At 47.9% G+C, this 24,684-nt stretch overlaps 1 protein-coding gene across 5 annotated transcripts in view; it reads right to left on the reverse strand.

The window, feature by feature from the left end:
- The window catches only part of ankar (ankyrin and armadillo repeat containing), a 326,309-nt gene that overhangs the window by 102,156 nt on the left and 199,469 nt on the right, over window positions 1-24,684 (reverse strand). For all 5 annotated transcript variants that reach the window (XM_038789171.1, XM_038789172.1, XM_038789170.1 and 2 more), the window contains 2 exons: window positions 22,063-22,216; window positions 19,210-19,371 (listed from right to left, as the gene is read on the reverse strand). In XM_038789171.1, the coding sequence (XP_038645099.1) occupies window positions 19,210-19,371; window positions 22,063-22,216 (316 nt within the window). The remainder of the gene's footprint in view (window positions 1-19,209; window positions 19,372-22,062; window positions 22,217-24,684) is intronic.

Genomic DNA, 24,684 nt, shown 5'->3' on the forward strand with positions numbered 1-24,684 from the left:
GAACATTGTATTAGAGAACCATGGCGTCTGGAGCAAAAGAAATTGTGTCAGAATTTTTTTTAAATCTGGTCAAATTGAACAATAACAGAGGAATTATGATACTCCATCGGCAGCCTATCGGCAATGAGCGTAGGAATGTAATCAGTAAAGATTTAAATGTATGGAATGATAGATCAAGGACAGTGATTAATGGCCCTCAGTTTAAAATGGTTCACAGTGAGCTTCAGGAAACAGCATGTCAGGGGTGGGGCATTCTGTAGCCCGATTGTTTGGACTGGTAGTAGTCATATGAAACCCAGGAGACGGTCAGATACTGGGTATTCAGGAGAATTGATAATGCATTTGCAAAGACAGCGATGGGGCGATGCTGCAGCCCCCAGGGAGATTTGGGGCATTCAGTTTTGCCATGATTGTTTTGTGAAATATCAGGCAACTTTAATGATCACAGGGTGGATTTTGAATCCAAGAAGTGTCAGTGTCAGTGGGATGGTAAATTAATGACAACGTGCAATTACTGCAAGGATAATTTGGCCAACAAAAATGTGACTCTAAAAGGCTGTGCAAGCTTGTGGACAAGTGACAGACTTGTGGTATTGATTCGTGAGGAAGTACGTAGCTTATGCTGTTGGGATGACCTGGGGATGTAAAATGAGCCTCAGTGACTGTATCACTGCAATGATGCCGTGCCACAGGATAGATCATATCCCCAACTCGCTCAGACAAGGGAAAAATGAATGTTTGGGTGTGGGTGTCAGGATGCCAGTGAACTGAAACCTGTTAGCAGCATCAATAGGACAGATGATACAGTGAAAATATTATGTCCGGAACTAATCCTGTCACAATCAGAATTTAAAACATTGAAGTAGACGCAGTAGCAATATCCAAAATGTATCAGGGAAAGTTTCGACCTGATTGAATCACTGAGTTAGAAAAAGAGGAATGGCGGCAATGGAAATCCGGAAGTCCTGGAGATGGTACTTCTGGAATATCCAAGCAAGGATAGGAAGATACAAATCAAGAAATAGGGTCCTCTCCGCCTTTGACCTGTTCATTTCAATTTCAGATGAAGTAACAATAATACAGATGAAGAACCTGAACAACACTCTGGTGAAGAATGTTTCAGACAGTATGGGAAAAAAACTAATGATACAATTGGCTACATGTTTGAGGGAATTAAATGATAGAGCCCGGAAGAAAAACCTTACGGGTTAGAAACAAATCAAAACATCAAATTATTACTGAATACTGAAACCTCCGGTCAGACATCTCTAACTGGACGTTAGCTGATGGGTGATCTGTGGTCTCCAGGAGGGGCGTATTACGCGGTGGAGTTATTAAGGGTCTCAGCAGACAGCAGCGACTGATGAGGAACCCCCGTATTTTAAATGGCAATAGTTTAAGAATCGTGGCAGGGGAATTTGTAACCAATGCAGCAACCAATATAGCATTGGAGAGTATAACAGTTATTACAGATGAAATGTCCTGTAAGTTGTTAGGGACTGTTATGTATAAATTCAATTGGGTTGTAACCACAAAATGTTAACTGTACTAAGTGTGTGAGTGGTGTTTAACAAAAAAACGAATAATGGCAAGTATACACTCCATGCTGTAAGGAAAATGATAACAGACAACAGGGGTTTGAAGAAAACTGAGCTATTGCCTCAAGTAAGCCAGTGCTGGCAGCCTACATGGTTCAGTACAATGTTCGACGTCAGAGTCAGGAAGTCAGGAATAGAAACAGGATTGGTTGAAGCTCTTGCAATTAATAAAGTAAGATAATCAGTGCATGATACATGATATCATCAGTTACCATTCCTATGGGAAACGGAACGCACTTCCTACAAAAAAAAACCCCAGTGAGGGATAAGGACCTTTTGGTCGCTGATGGACTGAGTTGTGTGCTGCTTCTAAGGGGCATGAGGAAGCTTTTTATGGTGCTGCTATCCCAAGATAGTCAGATGCCTTGGAGGTAGTGGAACAACCGGACATGGCTATTGTGTTACCTTCCTGAGCAGCGCCAGCTATGGTTCACGGTGATTGGACTTGAGGAAAGCACATCACAAAGGGTCTATCGACACTGGTCTGTGAGATGGATGCATTTACCATTGATTTCCCTGCACAGTTTACAAATCATGACATGTACATACAAATGACAAGGCTGAGGGATAGTTGCTAGTCAGTATAACTATAAGAAGGATGTAAATCCTAAGGGCAACGCGGTAGCATTGAGGATGGCTATCTATCTTGTCGGATTCAGCTCAGAGTTCTCTCATAGCTTGGTCATGGGGATTTACCTGATGCATGGATTGATAATACTTGTTATTATAATTGTATACTGCATAATCATTGGATGCCTTAATATGTGTTGTACGCTGGCTAGGGCTAGGATGCTGCCGATAGGCTTGACCCATCATTATTCACCAAAGATGACATCTCGTTACTGGTGACCATCACACCAGATGGAAGAGGACGGAGAGCCAGAGGCTTTAAAAATGTGATGAGATGTTTATGTACGGAATACCGGCTCAGTTAAGTTCTGATAACGGGCCTCATTTTATTGGACAGATTAACAAGGAGTTCTGCTTCCAGTTGGGCATATGCCAGCAGTTACACTGTGCGTACAGACCGCAGGCGGCCGGGTTGGTTGAGAGACACAATCAGACCCTCAAAACTAAACTGGCTAAATTAAGAGTGGACACGGGACTGACATGGCTTAAGTTGCTCCCCGTTGCCCTCTTTCAGCTGTGGGTCACACCTGCAGGATCGGCCTGGCTCCCTCCTGCTGGGATCTTTTACGGCAGGCCCATTAGAACTCCCTGGAACCTGCCTGTTCCCAGATTGGTCCAGTTTCACCATCTGACTAAAGAAACGACTAACTATGTTTTAGCCCTCACTAACGCCCTCGAGGAACTCCATAGCCAGGTTCGAGTGGCTCACCTGTCACTGTCCCCATTACTTTCTTTTTTAATACTTTTTATTGAAGAAATTTTTCAGAGTACAAACATTTTAACCCCCCCTACATTTGAATTATATCAAAACAAAGTCAAACCCCCTACTTAACAAGAATCCCCCCCACCCCCTACCCGCGTGCCCCCCCCCCCCCGCCTCCCCCCCCCCCCCCCCCCCCCGCCGACGAACCGGCCGCCCGACCATCTTGTCATTTCTGGCAGTGTCCTCGGGCAGGCCTTGCCCGTGACACCACCGATACCGTGTTTCCTTCGTTGCTATCCCCCCTCCCCCCCCCCTCCCCTCCCCCACACCCTCCCCCCCCCCTCCCTCCCGCCCTCCCCTCCCCTCCCGGGTTGCTGCTGTCACGACCTCAGTTTCTATCTCTGATCTAAGAGGTCCAGGAAGGGTTGCCATCGCCTGAAAAACCCCTGCACCTACCCTCTCAGGGCGAATTTGATTCTTTCCAATTGGATGAAGTTTGCCATGTCGTTTAACCAGGTGTTAACACTTGGAGGCCTTGCGTCCCTCCACTGAATCAAGATCCTCCTCCGAGCCACCAAGGACGCAAAGGCTAATATTCCAGCCTCCCTCGCCTCCTGTACCCCCGGCTCCACCCCAACCCCGAAGATCGCAAGTCCCCATCCTGGCTTGACCCTGGACCCCACCACTCTCGACACCGTCCCTGCCACCCCCTTCCAGAACTCCTCCAGTGCCGGACATGCCCAAAACATGTGTGCATGATTCGCAGGGCTTCCCGAACATCTGACACACCTGTCTTCACCCCCGAAAAACCGACTCATCCTTGTCCCCGTCATGTGGGCTCTATGCAGTACCTTAAATTGAATGAGACTCAGTCTCGCACATGACGACGACGAGTTGACCCTCTCTAAGGCGTCTGCCCATGTCCCCTCCTCTATCTGTTCCCCCAGCTCTACCTCCCACTTGTCTTTCAACTCCACTACTGGTACCTCCTCCACCTCCTGCATAATCTTATAAATGTCCGAGATCTTCCCCTCCCCGACCCAGACCCCTGATAGCACCCTATCACTCGCCCCCCTGTCGGGAAGCACGGGAAACCCCTCTACCTGTCGTCTGGCAAATGCCTTCACTTGGAGGTACCTCAACGTGTTCCCCGGGGGGAGCCCGAATTTCTCCTCCAGCTCTCCCAAGCTCGCAAACCTCCCCTCTATAAACAAGTCCTTCAGTTGCCTAATGCCCACCCTCTGCCAGCTCAGAAATCCCCCTCCTGTATTTCCCGGTGCAAATCTGTGGTTCCCTCTTAGTGGTGCCCTTATCAAACCCCCCACTTCCCCCCTGTGTCGCCTCCACTGCCCCCAGATCTTGAGGGTGGCCGCCACCACCGGGCTCGTGGTATACCTCGTGGGAGGGAGCGGCCATGGTGCCGTTATCAGTGCCCCTAAGCTTATGTTGCCACAGGACGCCCTCTCCATACGCTTCCAAGCTGCCCCCTCCCCTTCCATCATCCACTTTCGTACCATCGATGCATTTGCCGCCCAGTAATATCCTGAAAGATTGGGTAACGCCAGCCCTCCACTATCCCTACTCCGCTCCAAAAAGACCCTTCTAACTCTAAGGGTGCCATGTGCCCACACGTACCCCATGATACTACTCGTTACCTTCTTGAAAAAGGCCCTAGGGAGGAAGATGGGCAGACACTGGAACAAAAACAAGAACCTCGGGAGGACCGTCATTTTAACTGACTGCACCCTCCCTGCCAGCGACAGCGGCACCATGTCCCACCTCTTAAACTCCTCCTCCATCTGTTCCACCAGCCTAGAGAAGTTCAGCTTGTGGAGGGTCCCCCAGTTCTTTGCCACCTGCACCCCCAAGTACCTGAAACTTTTTACTGCTCTTTTGAAGGGGAGCCTCCCAATTCCCTCTCCCTGGTCTCCCGAGTGTATTACAAAGACCTCACTTTTCCCCAGATTTAATTTATATCCCGAAAAGTCCCCGAACTCCGCTAGTATTTCCATAACCTCCGGCATTCCCCCCTCCGGGTCTGCCACATACAGCAACAGGTCATCCGCATAGAGCGAGACCCGATGCTCCTCCCCTCCCCTTGTCAGTCCCCTCCACCCCCCTGAACCCCTCAGTGCCATCGCTAACGGTTCAATCGCTAATGCAAAGAGTAAGGGGGATAGGGGACATCCCTGCCTAGTACCTCGATGGAGCCCAAAATATTCTGACCTCCTCCCGTTTGTTACCACACTCGCCATCGGGGCCGAATAGAGCAGCTTTACCCACTTGATAAATCCCTCCCCAAACCCAAACCTTTCCAACGTCTCCCACAAGTATTCCCACTCCACCCTATCGAATGCCTTCTCCGCGTCTAGCGCTACCACTATCTCCGCCTCCCCCTCCACTGCCGGCATCATGATCACGTTTAACAATCTCCGGACATTTGTGTTAAATTGGCGTCCCTTCACAAACCCCGTCTGGTCTTCATGTATTACCCCTGGCACACAATCCTCTATCCTGGTTGCCAGGACCTTTGCTAACAGCTTGGCATCTACATTTAAGAGGGAGATAGGCCTGTAGGACCCGCACTGGACCGGGTCCTTGTCCCGCTTCAAAATCAAGGAGATCAGGGCCTGCGACATTGTTGGGGGCAAAACCCCCCCCTCGCGCGCCTCATTAAAGGCTCTCACCAGCACTGGGCCCACCAAGTCCACAAATTTTCTGTAAAACTCCACCGGGAACCCATCCGGCCCCGGCGCCTTCCCCGCCTGCATCTGGCCTATCCCTTTAATTAGCTCCTGCAGCTCTATCGGCGCCCCCAACCCTTCTACCAGCTCCCCCTGTACCTTTGGGAACCTCAATTTGTCGAGAAAGTTCTCCATTCCCCCTCTCCTCTTCGGCGGTTCAGACCTATACAATTCCCTGTAGAAGTCCCTGAAGACCCTATTCACCTCTTGCCCCTTCTGCACTACGTCCCCCCCCCCCTCTCTCTCACTCCCCCAATCTCTCTGGCTGCATCTCGCTTACGAAGCTGGTGTGCCAGCATCCTGCTCGCCTTTTCCCCGTACTCATACGCCGCACCCTGCGCCCTTCTCCACTGCGTCTCCGCCTTCCTAGTGGTCAGTAGGTCGAACCTGGCCTGTAAACTGCGCCGCTCCCTCAGTAGCCCCTCCTCTGGTGCCGCCGCATATTTCCTATCTACTTCTAGGAGCTCCCCCACCAGCCTCTCCCTTTCCTGCCTCTCCTTCCTCTCTCTGTGTGCCCTTATGGAGATCAGCTCTCCTCTAATCACTGCTTTCAGGGCCTCCCAGACCGTCCCCACCTGCACCTCACCCGTGTCGTTCGTACCCAGATAGTTCTCAATGCCCGTTCTAACCCTTCTGCACACCTCTTCGTCCGCCAACAGCCCCACATCCAGGCGCCACAACGGGCGCTGATCCCGCGCCTCCCCCAATTCCACATCCACTCAATGTGGTGCATGGTCCGATATCGCAATGGCCGAGTACTCCGTGTCCTGCACTCTCGGTATCAGCCCCCTGTTCAATACGAAAAAGTCTATCCTGGAGTACACCCTGTGGACGTGGGAGAAAAAAGAATACTCCCTCGCCCTAGGCCTACCAAATCTCCATGGGTCTACCCCTCCCATCTGCTCCATAAACCCCCTTAACACCTCTGCCGCTGCCGGCCTCCTATTCGTCCTGGAACTCGATCTATCCAGCCCAGGGTCCAACACCGTATTAAAGTCCCCTCCCATGATCAGGCCCCCTGCCTCCAGTCCCGGGATGAGGCCCAGCAGGCGCCTCATAAAGCCCGCGTCGTCCCAATTCGGGGCATACACATTCACCAGCACCACATTCTCTCCCTGCAACCTACCCCTCACCATCACATACCTGCCCTCCTTGTCTGCCACCACTTCTGCCGCCACGAACGACACCCTCTTTCCCACCAGAATCGCCACCCCCCGGTTCTTGACATCCAAGCCTGAGTGGAACACCTGTCCCACCCACCCCCTTCTCAGGCGGACCTGATCTGCTACCCTCAAGTGAGTCTCCTGCAACATCGCTACATCAGCCTTCAGTCCCTTCAGGTGCGAGAAGACCCTTGATCTTTTAACCGGCCCATTCAGCCCCCTTACATTCCACGTAATCAATCGGATCGCTGGGCGACCCGTCCCTGCTCCCTGTCGATTAGCCATGTTCTGTCCCTTGCTCGCCCCGGGTCACTGTCCCCATTACATAGCTCGCTTTCAGTGCAGCCTGGTAGTTATGTCATGGTTAAGAACTGGACTCGGAAGGAGTTGGAGCCACAGTGAACGGAGCCCTTCCAAGTTCTCCTTACCACCCCTACTGCAGTTAATGGTCGGTCACTAACCTGCCTCCTTTCCCCAGCGCTGTTTTACAGGTGTGGAGCATGACGGATTCTGCTGTCTTTGGCTTCGCCTCACTTGGAACACCGTCAGTACCTGTAATCCCGATCAAACTACAAGGACATTTCACTTTTGCAGAGGTGACGTTCTCCGATGCCGCCATGTACGAGGGCACAGTATCGACTCATGGAAGATTATCAAGTTAAAGGACAATGAAGGGCTCATGAAACACTTATATACGTCCCGGCGTTGGGACGGGAACATTGCATGGACATTGCCTTATTTTGGAGTAAATGTACATTTGATTTTGGATGTGACAAGACTCGTGCCATAAAGGTAAAATCAGACCGTGCGGAGGGGGTAGGAAAAGGTTGTAGGGGAGAGAGGAGGAATAGCAAGAGGACGGAATGAGTAAGAAGGGAGGCATGACCAGAACGCAGGTTATCAGGAGGTATACTTACTTCACTTAGGACCCAGAACGAAGGGAACCTGGGCAGCATGAATCTCTTCTACCAAATCTACCACTGCATGTATGGCCAGGAGCCGGTTGTCTGCTACCCAAACCCCGCATTGGTGTCTAGGTTATTTTCCGTCTTACCGCTTTGGGGAACTCCCCAAATGGTGGCTCATTGTCAGATTTCCAAGCCACCACCTGAGCAAGTTACTCTTCCTTATGATCGGCTGGTTGCTGGTAGAGATGAAAATGAATATAACATGTCTGTTCTCCACTTGTACTGATCCAAAGTGTCACCCTGACATCAGGTCAATGCGCCTGTTACAATGCCACTTGTGTCCCGCTGACGCCAGGCCTCCAGCTCCTTTGTGGCTGGGCGAATGTCTCTCATATCACTGTTGGAACTAGGGCTTTCCGCATTGCTAGCAGGCCTGAATGGGCGTTCCGAAGCTGGATGAACTGGGCTACTGGGGAATCCCTACTTCACCAATATACTGATTGTGATGCTAGCCTGTACACGGAGCGAGGATACTATTTTTAATGGCACAGCGACCAATGTTTTGTCACCCCCATTTCCCCACCAAATTGCTCTCGGGACTCTAGTCCCTATTATGGTCCCCTGCCCCTCTGCGTGGATACTGCACCATCAGTTGGCACGCTGGGCAGGTTCAGTTATTTGTGGCCTTACCATCCTGGGCAACAAAACCTTGGGGGCCCTCGGGGCAATAACCAAGGAATTATCTCAACTCAGGTTGTTTGCCATGCAGAACCGGTATGCTCTTGACTATCTCACTTGCATCTTTGTGGGCCTGGCCATCCTTAAATGCGTGATGGGTAAAATGTAGGGTGCGCTGGAACGGATAGCCGCCCCTGGAGTCTTGGCTGTTAGGGTCCATGAGGGTGCAGCAGACGATGGGGTGCTGCAATAGGATTTAGAAATGCAGCAACGAGTTTTCTTAGCTGCAGGGCCATAGCTACAGCTTGGACCCGATGGGTTATCATGAAATGATAAAAGGAGGGAATGAGGAAGTGAACAAACGAATATGATGGACAGTAGGACCCTGAGGGTAATGAGTTCACAGACAGAGAACAAAGGGATGAGCACAGCATGGCTAGGAAGGGGGAGGGGAGCTTTGCCTCGTGGAGAGAATAGTGAAAAGGATGCTGGGTAATAAGAGGCCAGGATTGGGAAAATGCGAAGTGAGCCAATCAGGATATATGGCCAGGTCAGAAGGTGTACACATTGGCCTATGGGAAGCTCGTATGCAAATCTTGACGTGATTCAATCAATATGTGCTGTGATTTCTTTGTCTTAGCTCTCACTAACTTTTGGGAACTTTAGAAGACAGCTGTGTGTGTTCTAATGTCCCACGAGTGAGTCAGCCTTGCAAGCTGGTGGAAATAAAACAATAATTGATACCTGCTAATCCATCTCAGATTTTATTGAGTCCAGACCGGCCACAAAGAATCAGGAATTAACATTACCATTAAAAATTGACTGGCTCCCGTATCTCTTAAAGTTGTGACTTCTTTACCTACTCCTCCTGATGCACATGAGTAAACTTTACCCACACAAGTAAATGCTTTAAAGAGATCTGGCACCTTCTTATCAATCACCTCTTGATCAGGCTGTACAATTTTTTGCACCTCCTTCGCTTCACTTGGGCTTTCCTTTACCACTTTCACAAACCCCACTGTCTTATCCTGTTTTATCACATCAGCTTTCCTGGTGCTTTTCTTCAACCACCAACACTGTGACTTTACATGGCCTAGTTTATTACAGTGAAAACATTTGAAATTTTTCATTTCTTTTCCATCCTGCTGGATTTCATTTTTAATCTGAGGTACACTCTCTTTATTTTATCCCATCAGATCACCTTTACCTTTACCACTTGAGTATTTCTAATGTCCCCAGTTTCTATCCCTCACAGACTGAAACTGATGTTGGAAACTAAGCTTTGATTTATTAATTGATTCATATTCATCTGCCATTTCTGCTGCTAATCTCGCAGTTTTAACCCTCTGCTCTTCCACATGAGTTCTCACTACATCAGGAAATGAATTTTTAAACTTCTCGAAAAGTATAATTTCTCTGAGAGCTTCATACGTTTGGTCTATTTGAGCCTTTCAAACTCCATGTATGTTTGACCAAATTCTTTCCTTAAATTTCTAAACCTTTGTCTGTAGGCTTCAAGCAGTAGTTCATATGCACCTAAGATGGATTTTTTTCACCTCCTCATGCGACTCAGATATCACCTCCGATAGTGATGCAAACACTTCACTAACTCTACCTACCAGCTTTGTTTGAATCAGTAATACCCACAAGTCCTGTGGCCATTTGATTTCTTTACCTACCTTCTGAAATGAAACGATAAAGGCTTCTACCTCCTTCTCATCAAACCTTGGCAATGCTTGGACATATTTGTGATGATATGATCTGCATACTCGTCTGCCATTGGGCCAGAACGTCGGCTTACCATTGGCCCTGGTCGGTCATGTGCCTCTCGACCGATTGGCCGAGAGGCTGAGTTAACCACGCCTCTATTAACGAGGTTTAAATGCTCAAACGCCTGACGATCGTCCCTTTCCACTGTAGATGATCGCAGAGCTGTGTTCTAGTTAATTAAAGCCAGACTTTGGTAAATCACTCGCCTCGCGTGCAATCGATGGTACATCAATTTAATTAACTACGACTTGAAGATGGAGTTCCGCATGAAGCCCGAATGCCTCCGCATCAGCCCGCAAACTCCGAACTCTGCAGAACTTTTCCAACTCTGGCTGACTTGCCTTGAAGGGTTCCTAGCATCTACAACCACCCCCCCCCCCCCACCGGGGCACAGAAGCTGCACGTCCTCCACTCCAGCGTGGGTATTGACGCTTACGCCATAATCAAAGAGGAAACGGATTTTGATGACGCTATACAAAAGCTAAAAGGACAATTCATCAAACCGATCAACAGGGTATTCGCTCGACATCTGCTGGCCACCAGAAAGCAGGTCCCCGGTGAGTCTCTAGACCAATACGCCCGGGCCCTCTATTCCCTGGGGAGAGGTTGCGCCTGTGTAGCGGTGTCCGCTACAGAGCACATGGAGCTACTCATCAGAGACGCTTACGTGGCTGGGATGCTGTCTCCCGTGATCCGCCAGCGGATGCTGGAAAGAGACAAACTCAGTTTAACGGAGACGCTGACTCTCTCCGCCTCCCTGGAGGTCGCAGATCTAAGCGCTCGCACCTATGACCCTGGCCAGGCCGCCTCCTGGCACGCTTCCCACCAGCCACCCGCCGCTCCCGGCCTCCCTCAGGCTTGTGCCACGGGGCGCCCCGCTGCTACTTTTGTGGGTACGCAAAACACCCTCGCTCGCGCTGCCCAGCCTGCTCCGCCCTCTGTAAGAGCTGCGGGAAGAAGGGCCACTACTCCACGGTCTGCCAGGCCAAAACGCTGGCTGCAGCGCTTCTGGAAGCTGCACAGCACTCTCCCCCCCTCCCCAGGCCTCTGCAAACGGCCTGTGTGCCTCTCTCTCTCCCCCAGGGCCCCTCCAGCCGCTCCCGACTCACGCCCCGCCGGCCAACAAGCGCACCTCCCCGGCCCCTCCAGGCCTCTGCCTGCCCGCCGCCCACGTTTCTCCCCCCCGCCCCCGGGCCCCGGCGCCCGACTGGCCCACCTCTCCGGGCCCTCCCGGTCCCTGCCTGCCCGCAGCGCGACTCTGCCCCCCCCCCGCCCCCGGCCCCCCGCACCCGGCCCGCGCGCCTTACCTCCTCCCGCAGCTGATGCACCTAACCGGCGTCCTGGAGCCGGCTTCCGCATCCCCACAGCTGATGCACCTAACTGGCGTCCTGGAGCCGGCTTGCGCATCCCCACAGCTGATGCACCTAACCGGCGTCCTGGAGCCGGCTTCCGCATCCCCACAGCTGATGCACCTAACCGGCGTCCTGGAGCCGGCTTCCGCATCCCCACAGCTGATGCATGTTACTCACCTCCTGGAGCCGGGCTGCGCGTCCCCACAGCTGCTACACCCGGCTCGCCTCCTGGAGCCGGCCTGCGCGCCTCACCGCTCACAGCGCCGGCAACGCTAGCTCCGCCACCAGCGGCCACGAGGGCTTCCTGGGCGCCGCCATCTTGGGGTGCCGAACCCACGTGCGGGTCCTGGGCGCCGCCATCTTGGGGCCCCGACCCCACGTGCGGATACTGGGCGCCGCCATCTTGGGGAACAGACTTCACATGTGGATCCTGGCCACCGACTTCCAGATCTGCCACGCAAGGTCCCTCCAGCATCGAATCGGACAGCGACGACGGATTTTCTCCACGGCTCGCGGCCGTTCACCTCACATATGGATCCTGGCCACCGTCTTCCAGATCTGCCACGCAAGGTCCCTCTAGCATCGACTCGGACGGCGACGACGGATTTTCTCCACGGCTCACGGCCGTTCAACTCGACCAGTCTCATCCACGCACGCTCGCCAAAACGACTACGCTGATCCACCTCAACGGCCACGAGACGGACTGCCTGCTGGACTCCGGGAGCACGGAAAGCTTTGTTCACCCTGACACGGTAAGACGCTGCGCGCTCCCTGTCCATCCCGTAACACGCAAAATCGATTTAGCCTCAGGTTCGCACTCCGTCCACATCACCGGGTGCTGCATCGCGGACCTTACGGTCCAAGGGAAGGTTTTTAAAAATTATAAATTCCTTGTCCTCCCTGACCTTTGCGCACCGGCACTCCTAGGACTGGACTTCCAGTGCAACCTGCAGAGCTTGACTTTTCAATTCGGCGGCCCTATACCCCCCCTCACTGTCTGCAGCCTCGCGTCCCTCAAAGTGGACCCCCCCTCCTGTCGATTGGCCGAGAGGCTGAGTTAACCACGCCTCTATTAACGAGGTATAAATGCTCAAACGCCTGACGATCGTCCCTTTCCACTGTAGACGATCGCAGAGCTGTGTTCTAGTTAATTAAAGCCAGACTTTGGTAAATCGCTCGCCTCGCGTGCAATCGATGGTACATCAATACTTACATAGATTCCCACCAAGCCTTTGACTATGACGCTCTGTCTCACTACCCTTATCACTATCCACCAATTGTCCATTTCCCTTTACGTCTGCCAATTTTAACTGACTGTCATGATTTATGGCCATTTTCTGAAGTTCAAACTCTCTCTCTTTTCCCTGTTCTGTATCTCCCTTTCTCTTTCTTTTTGTTCTGCTTGGGCTGTTCTTTCTGTTTTCCTTTCTTCTCTCTCTTTTTCCGCGCTCTCTTTATCGTTCTTTTTTCTCTCTCTCTCTCGCTCTTTCGTATTCAAGCTGCTTTAATTCTTTCTCATGTTCCATTTGTTTAATTTTTAACTGAATTTTTGCTATTTCAATGAGTCAAACTGTATCTCAGGCAACTTTAAATGCTTAGCCGCCGGCATAATTACCTTATCTTTTCACATTTTGTCAGGTTATGCTAACTGCAATGTTTTGCCAAATCTAAACAGTCTGCTTTTAGTCTCTGTCCGTAAGGTACTGCGTCTCCACCTCAAAAAACTTCAGAGCCTCTGAAAGAGCCATTGTCCACAACACACTCATTACTTAAACTAAAATACCACACCTGAAAAGCACCCACAATATGCTCACCTCTCACTGTCTTTAAGTTCACAAAGCCAATCCAATCGATAGACTTTTATCCCTCTCGAGCCCCCAATTAGTCATGGGCCAGGGTTTAGAGAACTCCAAAGTGTATCATGGAGTTCACCTGACCCACAACCTTTACTAGATTGTGGTATGTGGAGCCCACACCCCCTTCTACAGGTGTGGTGGAGCAGAAATTGAAAAGTATTTTTTTTTAAAGCAGTGTTTATTCTATGAACTGAAGTTCACCCTTTTAAAACATACAGTGAACACCTTAGCAACCATTAATTCAAATACAACCCCCAAAGAATACAACACTAAGTAATCCTTTAAGCTTTCCTTTGAACATCCATAAGAATTAAAACACCTTTTACTAGAAGTACATCAGGTTAAAGTCAGTACTGTTATTAGTTTTAATTAACCAGGATCTATTTACAGTCTTTAGATTACAGAGAGAGACTCTAATATACCTTCTGGCTGTGACTGCAGCTCCCCAGCTCTGAAAACGAAACTAATACGTACCCTGCAACAAACAGCCTAAAACAAAATTAAAAGGCTGACAGACAGCCCAGCTCCACCCACTCTCTGACATCACTGCAGTAATAAACACCCATTTCTTAAAGGTACTCTCACTACAGATACATATATGCATACCCATTTATAAACACCCATTTCTGAAAGGCACTCTCACATGACAATAGGGAGGGCAATAAATGCTGGTCTAGCCAATGATGCCATAGCCTGTAAATGAAAATAAGATGGCCCTAGACAACAGGTCATCATACAAACAACATCGATGACAGCCAAGGAGAAATAAACTTGTTAAAATGCTTATCAGTCTGAGAGCCAGAGACCACTCACCTGATTAGGGTAATTGCTTTTGTTGTGGAAACATTTGTGATGCATGCGTTTGTTTGGACCAAGATCAGAACAGACAAAAGAAATTAAAAAGGTGCTTTGCACTCCAACAGGATGACCTCAGGAAATATTTTCACCATTCAGCAGAATATCTTCAGGAAATGTGTTTTGATGTTTTCAATAGGATTTGTAGGGCCAAGAATGTAGAATCTGACAATGCAGTCAGACCAAGGGTCAGAGCTGGTCACATTGACTCACTCCTTATTTCAACACCGAACAAGGCCAAGTGTGTTGGGGATTGCAAGTGTTTTCAGTCATATTGTGGTGATGTTGGCCGGAAGGTTTGTGACTGCAGTCATGAAGGAGGATCATGAATGATCAATCTGATTCATCCACGTTCCACCAATAGGATGAACTGTTTGGAGAGTTGTAAGTTATGAGCAAACTACCAAGTGGGGGGAGGGGTGGGATAGCCACCCACAGAGAGGAGAGCTGGAGAAAAATAGGTAAGGAAGGAGAAGGCCATCTACTGGAAGGAGTACAGACCTCCCCTATATGGGGCGAAACTGGGTAACAAACAGACACCCCCCACCCGAAGGCCTAAAGGCCAAGGGGGAAGGGAATTCACCGGTCCCTCCCCAACAATGGAATGAAGGCTACAGACAAATGAGGGGGGAGACCCCAAACACACTGGGATTCAGAGGGGGGGGAAAAAATGAGAAACAACTCCTACCGCGAAGTGACAGGAACTCTAGTGAAACCCGACAAACTGTTCTGAAAATCAAACATTCTTGTACAGAAGGAAAATACAATCCAGTGTTAGAGCCCCAGTCACGGCCATGGTAACAAGGAGAGCCCCGAGGCTGGCTGTTCAAACCAAGTCATTGTACGATGTGTGAAACCCAGTTTTCTTTTTCTCTCTTCTTGTTTACTCTGTAACTGTTGTTTGAAATACAAATTTTAAAAAAATATTTAAAGAAAGGCTAGCAGCAAACTCTGAGGGGTTACTGGGGTTAAGGTTTAAGGATAATTTAAAGGCTTGGTTTGAATTGAGTAAGGTTTGGGACAGAAACTTGTGTTTTGCTTGTGTGTTTTTTTTAGTGGAGGCTTTTATTAATAAGTTGTGTTTTCTTCTTCGTGTGTCAGGGGTTGTGGGGAGAAGGCAGGAGAATGGGGATGAAAAAATCTCAGCCATGATTGAATGACGGAGCAGACTCAATGGGCCGAGTGGCCTAATTCTGTTCCTATATCTTATGGTCTAATGTTCACAGGAAACCAAGGTTGAATTGTGGAGGGATTTAAATTGGGCTAGCAAGTCAAGTGCTGTTTTACACTAATCTAGAGCTCTTGTATGAGAGCATCAGGAGTGTTTTAATGAACAGGCTTGTGGTTGAGCCGAAACCTGTGTCCATGTAAATTTGTCCTGTATAAAATCCTAAGAATCAACAGTAAGCGTAAACAGGAGTGTGCACCTCTTCCAAAAGAGAGTTCTGTTCTTATGCCAGTGCGGGTCTGTCGGATTTTAGCGGGATCCAAACCATGACAGCAAAGTTTACAGTCTCAGGGATAGAAATATAGATGCTACTGTTGCCATGCTAGCCATTAACCATTTAAATGCCCCCATTTCCAGTCAGTGCTTTGCCTGCGGGAAAGTTGGCCATATTAAGATGGCACACAGGAGTCGTCAAAATAGCAATGCATCAGGTCACAGTTGTGGTAGATCTAAAAACTAGTCCAGGAAGCTGAAAGTCTTAAAATTTACATCTGACATATGAAAACAGAAGTTGATGTATTGGGAAGGAGGATCAGAGGTGTACTCAGTTTGATAGCAAGAAAAAACAGCACATGCAAGGTGAGATTAATGGACTGAAGACACAATTTCAGTGCCCATACTAAAAGTGAAAATTGGAGATTCGCAACTTACTTTTATTGTTGATACCAGTGCAGCAGTGTTTGTTGTATTGGAAGGAGAGTACAAGAAATCCCTCAGTCACATTCCAACATGCAAAACTAGCATGAAACTGCTGATTACTATTCCAACAACACTATTTCAATGTCAAGTTAGCGTTAGGTATCATTTGCCATTGGTAGTTAACAGGAGGGAACATCATTTTCTGTTCTGAAGTCGAAGTTTGATGGTGGGCAGATATGTTGGAGTGACTTTTTCTGGTCGATGGGATGGTTGAACATGTGAGATCTTGCTCTGTTCACCTTATTATGTAATGGTGTAGAGCACAGCAAATATCCTGGCAGGATGAGCAGGAATCACCCACCATGCCAATACCTTATGGGGTAGAAGATCCAGGTGCTATAGCAAAGGGCACCAGACAGCCATTTGATCATTATTGGCAAGGACGTTTGGATTGTGCTTCAAACACCATGTCAGAAAGAAGGAAATGACCTTTGGCCCACAGATCAGCGATACCTCACTGATGACTCTACTCCAGGCATTCCAGGAAAGGCAGGACACCTGTTTCCATGGGATGGTATCAGATGTCCCTCCCTTCTGACCACAGCAGTCGAGGAGGTATCTGAGGTGGTTAGTGTCTGTGGGTCAAAAAAAGAACCCAGTCTGCAGTGCAGGAAAGGATGAATAATCTGCTGCACTCAGGGTAAGTAAACTGTCTACTCATTGCAAAATCTCACTCTTGGGCATCAAGCAGTGCACGGGCATGCCACATAATACTGGTAGACTATCAGCAGATGGAACATCAGGACCGAATGAATGCCAGCCACTTTAAGGTCTCCATTTCAGATTAGTTCCAGGAAAATGGCTCCTTAATCTCTTACTGGGGAGGCATCAACAACGACAATACTCATGCATGCTCCTGAACTGCTCATACAATTATCTCACAATCTATCCTTCTGTCTTTCTGCAGGACAAGATTAACGCATAACAAGAACAAGATGGGGAATGGCAGAAATTCATCCACTTAGCAGCTTTGAGGAACAAAAAACACACCCTGCAGCAAACAGCCTAAAATGAAAGTAAAAAGCTGACAGACAGCTCAACTCCACCCACACCCTGACATCACTGCAGTAATATGAGCACCCATTTCTTAAAGGTACACTCACTACAGATATTTATGTACACACCCATTTATAAACACACTTAAAGGTACTCACACATGACAAGGGGTTAGTTGGTATTATTGTATCCTTGGGTTAACTACTATTCAAGTAAATATAAGGAAGTATGAATCAACTCTCATGAAAGTAAGTTGTGCAGACTATTTAAGGGAGCAGCTGGATTCCATTGAATCAGGTTTGTAACACCTTAATACAAAAATATATTCTTCCTCGCCATAACTGTGTCCTGTGATATTACAAAGTTTTCCCTCTAAAAATGACAGAACTCCACTTGTACAAAATTAATAGGAGTCATGCAGCATTATCACAACTGCTGAAGCATGTAAATATCATTAATGCTGGTGTGCCATGATTGGATGTTTTTGTTTTGTTGCTACTTTTAAATTCATATTTATCCTAGATAGTCTTAGTTAGAATGCCTCATAATGATGTTGTATTTCTGAAAAAAGCTGGTGTAATTCCAGGTATGTAAGCTGTATGTCCCAACAGTTAGCGGATCAGATAAAACAGCATGACCCTTCAGCTGCTTGCAACAGGCAGAGTGTAGATTGTACTTAACCAGCTTCTGCTTGCGCAATTCATAGAAAATGTCCAACAGTAAATGTGATTCCATGATTGGACAACATTAATTGAAGAATACTCAGTGTGCCACGAATTACACTAACAATCAATTTAAGATTATCAGTAGGGCTCACAATGTGGCTCACTTATAGGAACATAGAAACATAGAACATACAGTGCAGAAGGAAGCCATTCGGCCTATCGAGTCTGCACCAACCCTCACTTCCACACTATCCCCATAACCCAATAACCCCTCCTAACTTTTTTGGTCACTAAGGGCAATTTATCATGGCCAATCCACCTAACCTGCACGTCTTTGGACTGTGGGAGGAAATTCGAGCACCCGGAGGAAACCCACGCAGACACGGGGACAACATGCAGACTCCGCACAGACAGTGACCCAGCAGGGAATCGAGCCTGGGACCCTGGTGCTGTGAAGCCACAGTGCTATCCACTTGTGCTACCGTGCTGCCCAATAATGCTTTCTAATATGCTTTCTATAAGCAACATATTCATATGTAGGGTTCAGTGCTCTGCAAACAAGTGGTATTGAACCTTTTTCTACTAAACAAAAGCTTGGTGGATAACTATTCCCAGCTGCATTCCCCATGGGAACACCTTGACTAAAGTTGGGATTAACCTTTCTCAGGTGCTATCTCCACAATGCCTCTACCAATTAGAGTTCACTTGCCAATCAATCAGCAGCTTTTTCTCATGCAATATAAATTTGTTGTTCTCTTTGAAATTTGATATGCTTGTGATTCTGTCCTGATGAAGGGCAGCACGGTAGCATTGTGGATAGCACAATCGCTTCACAGCTCCAGAGTCCCAGGTTCGATTCCGGCTTGGGCCACTGTCTGTGCGGAGTCTGCACATCCTCCCCGTGTGTGCGTGGGTTTCCTCCGGGTGCTCCGGTTTCCTCCCACAGTCCAAAGATGCGCATGTTAGGTGGATTGGCCATGATAAATTGCCCTTGGTGTCCAAAATTGCCCTTAGTGTTGGGTGGGGTTGCTGGGTTATGGGGATGGGGTGGAGGTGTTGACCTTGGGTAGGGTGCTCTTTCCAAGAGCCAGTATAGAATCGATGGGCCGAATGGCCTCCTTCTGCACTGTAAAATCTATGAAATCTATGAATGGCTTCAACAGCATGTTTCTTTTCTCAGAAATACTCAAGTTCTGCACCATCAACTGACCATTTATAATGATTTTGCTAGTATATCTGTTAAAATCATTTGAAAGCCACTCTTTACATTTCCAAGCAAGCTGAATTTGTAATTATATTATCAGCAGATGTATTTATCTTTTCATCTGTCTTGAAGTGAAATCAAATAATATGAGCATACTAACCAACACACATAGTGCCCAATGCTGTGATGGCACTCAGCATTGTACGCAAAGATATCTTAGAGCTTCGTAAAAGTCGAACCAAAGGGGAGATTCCATTTTTTGCACAAATTTTGTCTTGCTGTTCTTTGTTGCACTCACTCAGGGCTATCAGTGCTTGACAAGCTAAATAAATGAACAAAAGTTTAGCTTCAAATACTTGGTATCAGAACAATGAAACGTCTAACTTTACATTTAAATTCTCACCTTCACTTAAACACAGGATGGAGGGTTAGAAGATAGAGTAATTGCATAAAACATAATTCAGTCCCCATTTTCAAGCCATATGTTCTGCTTGCAATTCGGCATAGTGCTTTGATTTGATATTATTTTTAGTTAAACAGCAAAATGTAGTGTAACTTAGAAGCAGAGATGTAGCATCAAAGTGGAAATACCTCTGCAGTACAAGACAACACTTCTACAGTATTTTATTGATTGTAAAGCACTGGCTAATCTTGAGGTCATGAAAAGTGCATGGAGCTCTGGTCACCATACTTTAGCAAAGATGCAAGGATCTTTGACAGGATGCAGAGGAAGTTTACCAGAATGGAGCCAGAAATGGGTGATTTTAACTACAAGGTTAGGTTGGAGAAGCTGGTTTGTTCCCCTTGAAGCAGGGTATTGAGGGAAAATTATCTCTCGGTGTGCAAGATTAAGACAAGTTTGGATAAAGAATATTTGCTGGGGGACTCAAGTTTAAGGTTTGGCAAGTACTGTAAGAGAGGGGTAAAGAACAACTTTTTCATGTAACGATTGGTAATGACCTGAAACTCGTTATCCATGAGGTGATGGAGTCAAAAGAAAATAGGGTGGATGCTTGAAGGAAATATATTTGCTGGGATATATAGAAAGAGAGGGAGAATGGGACTGACTGGTCTGCTATAAAGAGAACATGCATGGACTCAGGGCCGGTTTTAAGCCTATTTGACCAATTTCATCAAATTGGGGCCCGCACCTTAAGGGGGCCCCGCGCCAGCGGCGACAGAGTTACCGTTTGAAGCCTTTTCTGTATTCTTAGAGGAACTATAGGGTAGTTTTTACTTTTGGGGAACGCACCGCATTACCGTCGACAAATCCTTCAGCCCTGCGCCGCCAAATCCTTCCGCCCGGGTAAGTAAGTTTCAAAATTTTAGCATATCAAGCATTTAATGTTTTTTTTTGGTTAAAGACGAGCATACTACACGAAATATAAACATACATAAATTTTTACTTTTGTAGAGTAGGGGCCCCGCCATCACTTTTCTAATTGGGCCCGCAATTCCTAGCACCGGCCCTGCATGGACTTGTAGGCCAGATGGATTCCTTCTGTGTAATAAATTACTGTATTGGCAGAATTTAACTTCACCTTGGGAGCAGCTAGGAGGCAGGGCAATGGGTGAAATGGTATTATGGTGTTGGAAGACTGGGAATCGAAAGCCTGTTGCATTCAATACTTCCCCAATTAAGTTGGAGGTGGAAAGGAGGTCTCCCACCCAGAGGCCAATTGATGTCTTTATGTGTGAATTGAAGGACATCATCCCACTTCTGTACTCTACCAACTGCTGGCAGGAACCACAAGTGGGCAAGCCTCTCTGTAAACCATGGCTGGCATTTTTGATGGTGGGCATGTCCCTCCTATTTGGCACCATGGGAAACATTCAACTTCCCTACACATATCCCCGTGCCTGACTGGCCATAATGTGCACTTACCTGTGTTCTGGGGCTCGAGTGAATGCTCTTATCCTAGACAGTGGTGGTACTGGAGAATTACTGGCCTCTTATTAGCTAACAGGTCTCAGAGATGAGACATCTGCCCTGCAAGACCGGGAACCCCAACAGCAGTCAGCAAACTGCCTGACTGGGATTTAATTCCACCGGGGCTTCCAGAATTGGCCATGGCAGAGTTGGCACTCGCTCGGCCAGTGGATATCTCACCGCTGCAGCCATTAAATTTGACTGATTGGGTGGAACTTCAGCAAAAACTGAAGTGTCAGTTTTGGTGACAAAAACTCTGTGAATCCCTGATGCCGGCAGGTGATCTCATGAATTTTGAACCTCTTAAAAAAGGTTTTTTCATTTTTGCAAATCACACCGCTGACTCGCTCGCCGGGTGGCAACTTAATCACTGCAATCAGTGGGGAGATCCATATAAATGCCTCCCCAACAATTGTTTCAGATCCATTCAAGAGGATGGCAGCCAGTAAGCTAGCACCGTGTGTCTCAGCAGAGGGAGCCCTGACCAGACTCTTGAATGGAATGCAGCAGAGGTAGGATCTCCTGTACCCGCATTCTCATGGACATCCATCCAGCAAGGTGACCATCCCTGCCTGGTGGCAGCCTTCGTCAAAGAGGACAGGGCAGCAGTGCCGCAAGATGAATGACTTTCTTCATGTGGCCAGGGTAAGTTTGCCAACTCCAGTCGCTTGCTGCGCTGCCTCATATCTACATTCATTTATACACTAATGAGACTCCTAGTGGTCAGTTGGTGAATTACAACACAACCATGATACCACTGCAGCCTGCAGTTACTGACAAGGAGCCTGGCAACAATTTTGTATAGGGCTTTGTTATAGAGATTGGAGTCCACCCATTCCAGGGTGGAAAGGTGGTCACTCCATGAAAACACTTGTGGACCCAATCTCTTCCCTTTGTGAACAGGGCTGAAGTTTGGAGTTTGTTTCTATAGAGCGTAAAATCTGCATTCCCATTGCTGTTGCACCATATATTACGGGCTCACTAGATTCTATGACTGCATTGACTGAATTTAATTTTATGTTATAATGTATTACATTTTTCAATGTATGAAAAGATTAAACTTACTAGAAAACAGTAACTTACCAACATTATGCATTTTGTCAGATGAGGATAATAAAAGATCAATGACCAAACTATAACCAATTTCCTTGGCCATCTTTTTTCGTTGTGTTAATGTTTGTCCAGCTAATGCCCAAAACGCCGTTGCTGCTTGCTCTCTGATCTCTATTTCAAAAACCTGAAGCAATAATTGCAAAATAACAATGGTTGTGCCACCTTGTATGTTGTACATCCAAAGACTTCAGAGTATTTCACAAAATGTTGGCATTAAATACACTATTCTGTATTGGGGGCAGCACGGTAGCACAAGTGGATAGCACTGTGGCTTCACAGCACCAGGGTCCCAGGTTCAAGTCCCTGCTGGGTCACTGTTTGTGCGGAGTCTGCAGGTTCTCCCCGTGTCTGCGTGGGTTTCCTCCGGGTGTTCCGATTTCCTCCCACAGTCCAAAGATGTGCAGGTTAGGTGGATTGAACATGATAAATTGCCCTTAGTGACCAAAAAAGGTTAGGAGTTATTGGGTTATGGGGTTATGGGGAAAGGGTGTAAGTGAGGGTTTAAGTGGATCGGTGCAGACTTGATGGGCCGAAAGGCCTCCTTCTGCACAGTATGTTCTATGTTCTATGTCACAAATATTTTTCTAGCTCAGTTTAAACCTGACCACATATAGGAGCAAGATCATTTTAATTAATTCTGTTGAAATGGGGTTTGCTATCAAGTCCATAATTTATTGCTCATCTGTGGTTGTCCAATAGCCTTCTTTTTGAACCACAGTCCATGTGGTGAAAGTACAATGCTTTTGGGTTAGGATTTAATTCTTTGAGGAGGTAACTAAATTCTTTGAGGAGGAAACTAAGTGTGTAGATGAAGGTAGAGCAGTTGATGTCATATACATGGATTTTAGTAAGGTGTTTGATAAGGTTCCCCATGGTCGGCTCATGAAGAAAGTAAGGAGGTGTGGGATAGAGGGAGATTTGGCCAATTGCATAAGTAACTGGCTATCACAGAGAAGACAGAGGGTGGTGGTGGATGGAATATTTTCAGACTAGAGACCAGTTACCAGCGGTGTACCACAGGGATCAGTGCTGGGTCCTCTGCTATTTGTGATTTTTATCAATGACTTGGAGGAGGGGGCTGAAGGGTGGGTCAGTAAATTTGCTGATGACACCAAGATTGGTGGAGTAGTGGATGAGGTGGAGGGCTGTTGTAGGCGGCAAAGAGACATTGATAGGATGCAGAGCTGGGCCGAAAAATAGCAGATGGAGTTTAACCCTGATAAATGCGAGGTGATTCATTTTGGTAGAAAAAATTTGAATGCAGATTACAGGGTCAACGGCAGGGTTCTGAGGAATGTGAAGGAACAGAGAGATCTTGGGGTTCATGTCCATGGATCTCTGAAGGTTGCCACTCAAGTGGACAGAGCCGTGAAGAAGGCTTATAGTGTGTTAGTGTTTATTAACAGGGGGCTTGAGTTTAAGAGCCATGGGATTATGCTGCAACTATACATGACCCTGGTGAGACCGCATTTGGAGTATTATGTGCAGTTCTGGTCACCTCATTATAGGAAGGATGTGGAAGCATTGGAAAGGGTGCAAAGGAGATTTACCAGGATGCTGCCTGGTTTGCAGGATTGGTCTTATGAGGAAAGGTTGAGGGAGCTAGGGCTTTTCTCTTTGGAGCGGAGGAGGATGAGAGGCGACTTAATAGAGATTTATAAGATGATGAAGGGGATAGATAGAGTGGACGTTCAGAGACTATTTCCTCGGGTGGATGTAGCTGTTACAAGGGGGCATAACTATAAGATTTAGGGTGGGAGATATAGGAGGGATGTCCGAGGTAGGTTCTTTACTCAGTGGATGTGATATACGGGCCCCTCTGCACACCGCCTACACCTATCCTCCACCCCCGCAAAGAACCTGCTCATCCTCGCCACTGTTATGTGGGACCTATGCACCATTTTAAACTGGATGAGGCTTAGCCTCACGCATGCCGAAGACGTATTCACTCTCCGCAAGGCCTCTGCCCATGTCCTGGCTCGCACCTCCCCTCCTAGTTCCTTCTCCTGCTTGCGCTTGATCTCTGCCACTGGAGTGCCTCCCTCGCCATCATTTCCTTATATATATCCGACATACCCTCCCCTACTTCATCCTCCAACAATAGCTTATTCTACAACACTGGAGGCAATCGTCCAGGAAAGACGGTTACAAAATCCTGTATCTGCAGGTACCTAAAGCCATTCCCCTTGAGCAACCCATACAATTCCTCCAATTCCTCCAGCACCGCCAATTTGCCGAAAACTCCTATAAACAAGTCCCTAAAATATTCATTCCCCACCTGCCAGGACCCCTGAAACCTCGCGTCATGCCCCACAGGCACAAACCAATGGATGTCGCATATCAGCACCCACAGCAACATGCCTTCCAGCCCAAAGTTTTGCTTGCATTTGCCCCTCACCTTTAACACCAACCCCGCCAACCCCACCCACCACTAGGCTCACGGAGTTCCTGGCCAGTGAGAACGGTAGAAGTGCCAACAGAGCCCTTAAGCCCGTTCCCCTACATGATGCTGCCTCCACCCGCCCCTAGGCGGACCTCGCCTCCACAGCCTATTTCCTCATCATTGCAATATTCGCCACCCAATCGTAATTG

This window comes from Scyliorhinus canicula, chromosome 2 (genome assembly GCF_902713615.1).
Source record: "Scyliorhinus canicula chromosome 2, sScyCan1.1, whole genome shotgun sequence".
Taxonomy (NCBI): Eukaryota; Metazoa; Chordata; class Chondrichthyes; order Carcharhiniformes; family Scyliorhinidae; genus Scyliorhinus; species Scyliorhinus canicula.